Source organism: Lissotriton vulgaris, chromosome 10 (genome assembly GCF_964263255.1).
Source record: "Lissotriton vulgaris chromosome 10, aLisVul1.2, whole genome shotgun sequence".
NCBI classification, from domain to species: domain Eukaryota; kingdom Metazoa; phylum Chordata; class Amphibia; order Caudata; family Salamandridae; genus Lissotriton; species Lissotriton vulgaris.
Genome location: NC_141698.1, coordinates 46,880,535 through 46,892,152, shown reverse-complemented (window position 1 = coordinate 46,892,152; position 11,618 = coordinate 46,880,535). Strand labels below are relative to the sequence as shown.

General features: G+C 45.8%; 1 protein-coding gene across 1 annotated transcript; it reads left to right on the top strand.

The window, feature by feature from the left end:
* Nucleotides 1-1,530: 1,530 nt before the first annotated feature.
* LOC147684556 (olfactory receptor 1S1-like) lies at nt 1,531-2,466 on the top strand. The gene has a single exon (XM_086939712.1). The coding sequence runs from the start codon at nt 1,531-1,533 to the stop codon at nt 2,464-2,466; it is 936 nt and encodes a 311-aa protein (XP_086795838.1).
* The last annotated feature ends 9,152 nt before the right edge of the window (nt 2,467-11,618 follow it).

Here is an 11,618-nt window from a genome sequence, read left to right as displayed (position 1 = left end):
AAGACACGAGATGATCATCGAAGAAATGTAGACCAATTTTTTTTAGACCTCTCCTCAGCCTTCAACATGTTCAACAATGAGTTTGTGATTGACCGTGTATCTGACGCAGGGGGGGCAGGTGAAAACCCTTGAGTGGATAAAACCACATTCAGAAAATCGCAGGCAGTCAGTGAAGCTAGGAAATTTTACTTCCAATCCGATTGGTCTTGGATGTGGAGTTTCTCAAGGCTCCTCATTGTCACCTTGTCTGTTTAATCTGTACGTCAAACCAGTTAATGAGGCATTGACAATCTCTGGCAGCAGCATGTACAATTATGCTGATGATTCTAAACTACTATTTCATATGGATATCACTCCTGCATTGTATAAAATACATTCTAAAGCCCTATGAGATTCCCTGCTAGCTCGATGGCTAGCAATCAGCTGAAGTTAAATACTGAAACTGACTGAAAAAGTCTTGCTGAAAAAATAATGCCAGAATTTGGAGCAAGAGCTACTGGCCAAATAACCTTGGCTAGTACCAACTCCAGTAACTTCTGTCTTTGGGTAGTGATAGATGGTTAAATTCTGAGGTAGGGGCTCTAGTATCTAAATACTCCTTTCTATTAAAATCTATGAAGAACATTGCACCCTTGCTATCCTTCGAGGCAAGGAAATTAATGGTAAGTTCAGTTAATAACTCAAGACTTGATGATGCTGATTCTGTCTATGCGGGTTGATCTTGCTCTACCTTGCACACACTTCAGATCATTCAGATTGAATCACCAAGATTGAGCTATCTCCTCCCACAGTGCACACGTTCCACACCTTTTGCTGAGAGAACTGCACTGGCTTCCAATACAGGAGTGAAGACACATGAAGGTTTGCTGTATGGTGTTAACATTTTCAAACCATACTGGTGCCATCATTCCAGAAAGCTGAAAATCTGGTGATTTCAACAGGATTTTGACTTACATCACTTGTTATCTAGTTAGGCTCTCAATAGCTCTAGTATTATAAGCACTAAGAAACCTTTGGTGAATGTGTGCTCTACTACTACTACTACTACTAATAATAATAATAATAATAATAATAATAATAATAATAATAATAATCATAATCATAATAATAACAGTAATAATGAATACTGCAAACAAGCCATTTATAAAAGCCATGGTATCTTCACAGTAGGTGTATGGCATGGTGGCAGGTCATGCCATTGAGGTTCTGAGGCATGACTACTGTACACAGGGTATGGATAAAGTACATGCATAATTAAAAACACTATCAACTATTCCTCTGCTTTCAGTCCATCTTTTAGTGTCTCCTCTGTCATACTTGCCTCCACTCTAACAACACCAAGACGTCCTCAGGCAATGGTTGCGCTTTGCAAATCTTATTTACATTACATTACAATGCACTGTATGCATGATTTTGTGTTTTTTGCACCAAGTACAATTTCCAATTGCCCATGTGCTTTGGGCCCCTTAGATGCAATGCAATCCTTCTAAGTTCTAAAAACATTTAATTTCAGGTCTCAAAGTTTCAAGGATGTATGGGAAAAATCAAACATCAGTCACAGAATTTGTTTTGCTGGGACTTTCTGACATCCAAGATCAGCAGTCCTTACTATTTACATCTTTTTTGATAATATACCTTCTGGCACTGCTGGGAAATGGACTTATAATGATGGTGATTGCCTTGACTCCTCAGCTCCACAACCCCATGTATCTCTTCATTAGCGCTTTGAATATTGTGGACATCGGCCTCATCTCAGATACTCTCCCCAAGATGCTCATCAACATCTACACCAACAAGAAGGCTATTTCCTATCAGGGCTGCATTGCTCAGCTATACTTCTTTGTATTTGTTGCATCTGCTGAGTGTGTGCTTTTGGCGGTTATGGCTTATGATAGGTATGTTGCTATTTGTTTTCCTCTTCGCTATCCAGTCATTATGAGGACTTACATATGTCTTTGGATGGTGACCTCCACTTTTGTAGTGTGCTCTTTGTCTTCACTGTTGCACACACTCTTGATGGCTAGTCTCTTCTTCTGTGGACCCAACCAAATTCTTCACTACTTCTGTGACATTGGTCCACTGCTCAAGTTGTCCTGCGTTCCGACGTCCACCAATGAACTTGTGATCTTCACCGAGGGTTCCCTTATTGTCATGATTCCCTTCTCCATTGTACTGTTCTCCTACGTTTGCATTGTAGTGGCCATTCTGAAGATACGCTCCACCGAAGGGCGGCAAAGGGCTTTCTCCACCTGTTCTTCACACCTAACAGTGGTGGTCTTGTTCTATGGAACTGTTGTTTTTATGTATTTTCGACCCTCCTCAAGTTATTCCCTGGGCCAGGAGAGGTTTGTGACACTCTTGTATAATGTCCTACCACCAACGCTTAACCCTTTTATCTACAGTCTCAGGAACAATGAAGTGAAACAGGCTTTGAGGAGGTTAATTTCCCAAAAGAATGTGACGTGATCAGTTAGACAGGTTTGTTTTAGGGTGAGATTAGTATGTATGCAATGTGTCCTACGGTATAAATAGATACTTGAATGCTGCTATTTTCAGTTTTTGCTCTCAATGGTTCTGCTTTATGATGATGCTACACATTGTGAGTGAATTTATCATTCTTTCACTCAACACAGTAAGGCATCTTGTTGTGTTGTGTTACTTGAAAGATGAGGGTTGAAATGCACAATATTTACAAAAATATGGAAAATGTCTGCTCTCTCCTTGCGCTGGTTCACTCTGGGCTGCATACCTCCAATGCAGGCCTCCATGCGTCATAGTGCAGGGTCTCTGTAGTGCATGCAGGATTGTTTTGTGCAGCTAACACAGCTTTATTACCTAATGGACATTTCCCATGTGGGGGATATAATATGTGCAATCTCACCTAACCTGATCAATAGTAATGGCCTGGTATCAGAATATGATGAGTAATTGCAACACCATGTTTGTGATCTACAGGCTCATGTGCCAGTGTGAGCGTGAGTGCATTGGTTTGATTACTCGCAAGGTGCAGACCAGAAGGCAGGAACACATCAGCACCATTAAGGTGGGTTTTTGTCACCAAAATAAGTGCAAAAATGTACTGAAGCTGGCCATGATCCAACAAACGTCTGGTGGACAGTTGTGAAGCATTTAGACCAGTGAGGTGCAGAAGCAGAGGAGGCCCTATATACGAAGGAGGCACATTGGATTTTCTCTGAACATACTGACAAACAGGGTCCTAATGAGATAGTGGACTGGTATAAGATTCAGTACTAATGGATATTCTGTTACTTTGTGAACAGAGTAACACTTTGCTATCAGGGTCACAAAGGTATTTTCCTTTGGTGGTGGCCTATTTAGAATGCTATACAAGATGCTGTTTATGGTAAGGGTTTTGATTTTAAAGTTTTCCTTTAGAGTAAGTTTTGCTTATCTGTCAAAATGTATTTTGCCAATTAAAAGCTAGTTTTTTAGTTGTTTGGCCCTCTCCCACCCAACAGCCCCCTGTCCCCTTTTTTGTAGTTCTTCCGGTTCTTTTTTGAATTAGTTCTACTTATCCCACTTGTCTATCTTATTCGAGGACGACCATCATGCTTTTTGCAAACTGTCAATATGGCACCACATAATGGTTGTGGTCTTGTAGTAAGAGTGGCTGAATTTGTTTGTGCCATTTTTCCAAGATGGCACCCCATATTGATGATGCATGCAAAAAACAACTGAATATTTGTGAATTATTTACAATGAGAATCTTGTTAAAATCTCTGCATAAAAATTAACTTTAAGATGAATACCTGTGTTGATACTATTTGAAGGGTGCGGGCCTATTTTGTGCATGCATGTTTGAGAAATCAGGGGATTTGTCTCCTTCTTCTCATTTATGGGACATAGAGGATTGTGTTCCAAGCTATTTGCACCTTCATTGTGTTGAGCATCACTTTTGGGATGTTAGGACGGGTGCAGGCACTAAACCTTTGATCCTCATTCTTGTTGCCATATTGATGATGGCCTAGTGTTTGGTTTGGCCATAATGTGATACGGGGGTGAAGTTTAAATTCTCCAGTTAGTAGCCCCGGATGGAGCATCCTGCCAGAGTATTGACCGCTGGCACTATAGGTAGATATTGGGACTGATTCCTGGTCTCGTCCGTCGTACATGCATGATTGTGTATGATTTTAAATCATCTGGAAGAGGAATGCCTTTTGCACAGTTGCAAATCTGTTCGTCTGAACAATTTACAGCAGTATTTGTGATGAACATGCATTAGAACTAGTTGTATTTTCTGTGGCTGGATGGTTTTGAGAAGGGGGTCCCTTTTGTAACGATATTGGAAGTAATGCGTACTATTATGTTTTTTGATCTGTTCTCAGGTGGCTCAGAGTTCTTACCTGTTCCTGAAATAAGTTGCATGGCCCACTGCTAGACTTTCACCCAGTGGCTGTGGGATAAATATGCCTTACTAGTGCCAGAGTATTCAGATTTTTTGTGTGATTGTAGTACAGTTTGTTTTTCTTACAATGTCATTCTGGTTTTTCCTTTCTTCTTCTCACCCTCAAAGAAATCCCCTGGTTTTCCTGCTTTCTTTTGTAAGAAAGGTACAGAGTTGGGTGACCTTAGGGTCCCCGTGCTGTGATGAATTTACCTGCAAGTTAAATATGGCAGTAGAACCTGCTGGCCTTTCTTTATATCTTGGTGAAAGCATGTTACTGTGGTTTTAATGATGAGCCTGGATACACACATTGCATTCTTTTGGAGGGTGACATGTGAACTCATTTTTGAGTATTTTTGTACCAAGAGGAAGAAATTGACACTAAGAATTTGAGGAAACTTTTTACCATAAGTGTGCAAGAGTTTGATACAAAGGTTAGGAGTTAGATGAATCTACTGCATACACCCAGTATAAGTATAGATACACACACTATGGCCTCAAATACAATGGTGCTCGGTTTGACCGCTGATTGCCATCGGGCAGTAGACTGTTAAACCATGAGTTTACTCCCCCACCGTGTATTACGATGAAACTGCCAGCACGTTGGTTGGGAACTGCTTCTTTCTACTGCTGTTTGTGCAGCAGTTGAGGTAAAGGACTGCAACACAAGCCACAGTAAAAAAAACACTTTGTGCACATCCATGAAATGTGTGACAGGCACCATGTGGTACATGGCACATGCTGCATGAATGTGTCGGGGTGGCTACTATATTTTCCCCAAGACCCCTTAGCAGTGGCCCACAGGGGACGAGGGCCTTGCTTGGGGCCCCAAAGTCTGTTTCCATCTGCCTTTTCATGGCAGTGGGACTACCACGAAAAGGCATTCAGAAAGGGACATCCTAATCCCTACGGAGCTGCCAGCTAAGGCAACATCTCCATTGAAGGGATAGGATTCCGACTGCTGCTCCAACGTGAGGCATCGGTCTTACCCTCCGACCCATGCAGTCAGATCTCCTGTGTCCAAATATGGCAGTCAGACTGAAGTTCTGCAGGCACTAGACCCTCTTTTATTTACATACACCCCTGTCGCTCACCTAACCCTGAGGTTTACCCGCGGAGGTTGGCCAGGCCTCCTAAAACTAGTTTTAACACAAGGACCTTATGGCATTTAGCTAATAGGAACTTTCCATGTGGGGAGTGTTTGACAGGGGTGAGGTGTTTGTTAAACTTCTAACTATTACTGTCACTCTATTGCAGCAGATCAGTATATAGTTTAAAGCCAAAGAGCCCGATTCACAGAAATAACTTAAGACAAAATCCTAAACTTACTACTTTTGGTATTCACAGAAGTTAGGATTTTGTCTTAAGTTTGTCTTAAGACAGACTTAAGACAAACTTAAGACAAAATCCTAACTTAAGTCTGTCTTAAGACAAACTTAAGACAAAATCCTAACTTCTGTGAATACCAAAAGTAGTAAGTTTAGGATTTTGTCTTAAGTTAGTTCTGTGAATCGGGCCCAAAGTTTCTTGAACCCTCTCAATCAATCAATCAATTAGGGAATTGTAAGTGTGCTACTCACCCTTGAGGGTCTCAAGGTGCGGGGGGGAGTAGATCTGCTCAGTTGAAAAGCCAGGTCTTAAGTGTCTTCCTGAAGGTGTTCAGGGAAGGGACATGTCTGATGTTTATCGGGAGCTCTTCTAGGTCTTGCCCGCTATCTAGGAGAAGGATATTTTGCCTGTTCTGGGCCTGTGGCTGCGCTGGGTGTCGGCGAGGGCAAGGTAGGCGGATTGGAGGTTTCTCTTGAGTGCGTGGAAGTAGATTCTCTCATTGGGGTATTGGGGACCAGTGCTGTGGAGGCATTTGTAGGCATGGGTGAGCATCTTGAAAGTGACTCTCTTCTCGACTGGGTGCCAGTGGAGGTTACGCAGGTGTTGGGTGATGTGTTTGTGTTGAGGGATGCCGGGGACAAATCTGTCTGCAGAGTTCTGTATGGTCTTAAGTTTGTGGAGTGGAGACTTGGTGATTCCAGTGTAGGGGGTGTTTCCGTAGTCAAGTCTGCTGGTTATAAGTGCGCGGGTAGTGGTCTCCGAGTTCAGCTTCAGGCAGCTTTTGCTCATCCAGGATGCAACGTCCTTCACTCCTTAATGGAAGTTCAGTCTGGTGGTGATGGGGTCCTTGGTGAGGGAGAGGATGAGCTGGGTGTCATCGGCGTAGGATACTATGCTGAGTCCACGCTGTTTGACAATGGTGGCGAGGGGTCAAGTAGATGTTGAAGAGCATGGAGCTGAACAACGATCCTTGGGGTACTCTGCAGTTGATGTTCGTGGGTTTGGAGAGGTAGGGTGGTAGGCTGATCCTTTGGGCTCTGCCAATGAGGAAGGAGCGAATCCAGTCGAGGGTGGTTCCCTGTATGCTGGTCTCCTGGAGTCTGGCAGTGAGTGTGCAGTGGAAAATGGTGTTGAATGCTGTACAAAAGACGGGGGCAGTTGAAAGCTGCCCAGATGTTGAGTAGGATCAGGGCCGTGGTGTGTCCTTGGTCTGGAAGGGTGTAGATGTTAACTGTGGTGGCGAGTAGGGTGGTCTCGGTGCTGTGGTTGCTGCGGAATCCAGATTGGGAGGGGTAGTGGATGGAATTTTCTTCTATGAATTTTGTTAGCTGGGCATTGATGATCCTCTCTGTGACTTTGGCAGCAAAGGGGAGGTGGACGATGGGCAAGTAATTCTTGAGGTCCGTGGGGATCTGCTGAGGGTTTTTTGAGCAGGGGTCTGACTTTTACACGTTCCAGTTATTGGGTAAGGTGCCTGTCTTGAAGGTGGTGATGATGGTGCGTTATAGTTCTGGAGCGGTGGTGATGGCCCTGTGGTAGATGCGTGGTGGGCAGGGGTCCGTAGGTGCCCCTGAATGGGTGCCTTTCATGACCGAGGTGGTGTCATCAGTGGTGACTTGGGTTCAGAAGGAGACAGTGGACTGGCTGGCAGTGCTGGAGAAGGAGGTGGCTTCGAAATCAGGTGTCTGGTCATTGAAGTTGTTGTAGAGGACCTTTATTTTCTGATGGAAGTAGGATCTGAGCTTGTCGCAGAGGGGGTAATGTCCATGGTTTCACTCTGGGTTTGGTGAATTCCTGGATGACGCTGAAGAGTTCCTTTGATTTGCTGGTGTTGGCGAGGATCTTGTGTTGGATGAAGGCACTTTTGGTGGAACTGATGTGCTGGTGGTATTATGCCATGGCGTTCTTGTAGGTGGTGTAATCTTCTGACGTTTTGCTGTTTTCTCACTTCTTCTCAAGGTGTCTGCAGGTGCGTCTGGTTTCTTGGAGGTCGGTGGTGAACCAGGTGCCTTTCTGGGGCACTGTCTGTCAGAATTGCATAGGAGTGGGAGCTCATCTGCGCAGTTGGAGATCGATCTGTGGAGTTCTTTGGCTACGAGGTTGGTGTTGGTCGAGGTGGTGGGGCATTGTGGTCGAGGGCAGAGTTGAGCTGCTCCTCAGTGATTTTTCTCTAGTTCCTTCTGGGAGGGCGTGTGCAGGTTTGGGGCGTTAGGTTTGTTGATGTTGAAGTGTACGTAGTGATGGTCTGTCCTGAGGTGTTTTGTGGTGTGGCCAAAGTGGATGTTGTTACCTCATGCAAAGATGGTGTCGAGGGTGTGTCCTGCTGTGCCAGTAGGGGTGGTAACAAGCTGTTTCAGTCTGATGTTGGTGAGGTTGCTCAGCAGGGTGATGGAGTTGGGGTCGCTGGGGTTGTTGAGGCGTAAGTTCAGGTGTCCGATGAGTCTGTAATCCATGGAAGCAATGGCGTGGGGTTCGATGAGGTCGGTGATTGTTGCAGTGAGCGTGGCACGAGGTCCAGGGGTCTGTAAGTGATGGTGCCGCGGAGTGTGGTTCTCGGGCTGGTATGGATTTGGAAGTGAAGGTGTTCAGTGGTGGAGAGGGAGTCATTCGTGGTGGACGTGGAGAGTTGAAGGGAGTTCTTGTGTGCAATGGCGATTCCCCCTCCTTGGCAGTTGAGGCTGTCTTTCCTCTGTATCTTGTATCTGTTGGGGATGGCGGTAGTGATATTGGGTGCCTAGGAAGCGTTTGTCCAGGTTTCTGTAAAGAAGGCAACGTCTGGTGAAAGGATGTCAAGGAGGTCCCAGATCTCAAAGGCATGTATGTGCAGGGAGCACACGTTGAGGAGGATGCACCTCAGGGTCTCAGAGGTGTTTGCGTTCGGTGTGGGGGTAGTGTCTGTGGGGATGCTGATAAAGTTGAAGGTCTGGCGGCAGTGGAGGCAGGAGAACTGTCTGTGGGTGGTGCTCAGCATGGATAGCTGGCAGTTGTTGTTCCTCCCAGGAGGCAAAAACAAATTGTCCTGATCACCAATTCATTTCCTCAGAACAGACTTGCTGGAACCAAGTACTCCTTTGTTTCTGCCCACAAATTGTACCTGTAAAAGCAGGTAAGCAGGCCTATAAAAGAAAAAACATCCATGAAGTTGTCCAGCAATTTTGGTGCCCATATGTTTTATAATTCAGGCCTGAAAACTCGCTTTTGTAGGAATATTTGCCAAAAAGGATCATTCTGGACACATTTTTCGTGGCTCCTGTACAGTGCATCGCATCTCGGTATCATCCAAAATTAGGCTCATATATACTATGGGCCTCATTACGAGTTCAGGGTTAAATTCTGATCCCTATGCATACCAGTGTTGTCACTGGGATCAGAATTACAAGTTGTGTGATAATTATCACACCCTCATAGTTTTCCAAGATAAAGTCGGACAGGTCAAACCTGCTGAAATGTATCTGGGGATAAATGGCCGCCATTATCAAGCACATGCTGAATATTTTGGCACAGTAAGCACCAGAATCCTCTTGTTATTCCTAAAAACCTATAATCAGGTGATAATTATCACACCCTTTAATGCGGAATTGGATGTTTTCAGGTTCCATGAACATTACACTATTTACAGGTGGCTCGCAATGAGGTCCTGTGTGGGCATTTCACATCCTAATATATTAAATGCTTTTATTTCCTAGATATGAACAATGTTGTTCTCAAACAAGTTTTAAATACAGCAGCGGCCGTCACAGGTAAACGCGGCATTTGGTCTTCTGTTGGCTTCGCCCCCCACCGTGCCTTGCTCCACCTCACCGCACTGAGGTCATCAGTGATATCATTTGAGATGTCATCAGTGATGTCATCAGTGATGTCACTGACCAAGTCGTGAATGATGTAATATGTGACATCATCAGCAGTGCATTGCGGTGCGTGAGTTATAGTTACCTGAACTAACTATAACAGGGGAATTTCTATGGTTTTGTATGAGAGAAATATCCTACTAACTTTAACGTCCCTGAAACCTATGTTTTTTTCAGTGAATTTCAAAGATTTTTTAAATGCTAATTTCTAACTATAACGTGCCTGAAACCTATGTTTTTTTCAGTGATTTTCAAAGGTTTTTTAAATGCTAATTTCTAACTATAACATAGTAGTCACATTTTCAGAGTGGTGGAGAAAGGTGAACGTGACCTTCAAACACCTCTTAGCAATCCCACTGTGTGGGATTTACTGGAGGTAACAGGAGGAGTAGTTAGCCCCCAATGTCATCCTTGGGGGCCAACTATCCTTTTTATTGCCACCAGTAAGTCCCACAGAGCAGGATTGCTAACTTCTTATATCAGGCCCGCCTTCTCCCTGCACCACTGTGCAAACGCGCCACCTAGCACGTTGTAAGTTGAATCCTGAGGGTCCCTGTGGGTCAAGTAGCCCACCACGTACCTCCAGTTAGCACCACAGAGCTGCTTTGCAGAGAGTTGGTAAAAGGCCATTCCCCTTTTTACACCTCTCTGCAACGCAGCTCTGTGGCGCTTACTGAAGGTACCTGGTGGACTAGTTGGAGCCCAGGGACCCTCAGGATTCAAGGGGACCTAATCCCCCAACTTACAACATGCCAGCGGGCCCATATGCACAGTGGTGAAGGGAGTGGGTTAGACCTGATGTGACAAGTGGGCGAACGCGCCCGTGGCATGTTTTAAGTTGGGGCGTTAACTCCCCTTGATTCCTGAGGGGCCCTGGGGGCTATCTAACCCACCAGGTGCCTCCAGTGAGCACCACAGAGCTGCAGTGAAGAGAGGTGGTCTGAGCACACGCCCCTTTTGACGCCTCTCTGCAATGTAACTCTCTCCTGTATGTTTTTTTTTTAAAGGGGAGTAGGGCTGCGTGGCCCCCTCCCAGGCCACCTCTGGCCCTGGGACCCCATCCCCCCAGGGCCTGGCCTCTGCATTGGCGACCGTGGGGGGAGCTCCAATGCCCCCATTGTGCTGCTGGTTCCCCGCCTCCTGCGGGAGCCAGCATTGCTTTTTCACAAGGGAAGCTGCTGACATGCAGCGCCCCTTGTGGAAAAGCAATCTGCTTTGCTTCATTGAAGCGAGAGCAGGTTCCTCTGTTCATGCTTCAATGAAGCAAAGCAGAGTTTGCTGCGGTCCCGCCCTGTCATAGCAAACAGCAGTGTTATGGGGGTTGGCAACCCCGGACACTGAGAGAGCCGGCCCTAGGGGGTGGCGGTCCCTAGGGCCATCGAGGGCTCCAGGAGGGGGGTGCTCGTCCCCAGGGCTTGGGTCTGTAACGGACCCCCGCATTTCCACATTTAGTGCCCTGGGGAGGTGCTGGTCACTGGGGTGTGTCAGGGGGCTCAAGTGCCCCCCACACAAGTTTTAAAAAAAAAATAGCTCCCCGCTGGGGAGGTACCAGGGGCTGCCTGGGGAGGATTGGGACCCCCCCACACATTTTTTTCACAGCCCTGGGAAGGTGACGGTTCCCAGGTCTGCGGGGGCCACGTGCCTTCCCTCAGTTGTTTCTGAAAGCTCCAGGGAGGTGGCGGGTTCTGGGACAGTACAAAGGTATTGGGACCTCCCTCGCATTTTTTTCACAGCCCCAGGGAGGTGGCGGTCCCCGGGGCTCCCGGATCCCATTGGGACCCAGCTAATTAATTGACAGTGCCCCTGGGGGCTTTTTGAAAACAGAGAGCGGGACCCCGCGCTTTGTTTTAAAAAAAAAACAATTTCAGCTGGATTCTTGACCCCAAAGCAATTTCCACTGAAATAAAAAAAATGCTTTTTTTTTGCTCTAGGGGTCCTTGTTTGACCCCCTGTGCAGGCGTAGGGGCTCCGGGTGTTTTTAAACTGCCCCCTTTTCTGGTTTTTTAACCTTTGGTTTACTGTTTTCTTGTGACTTC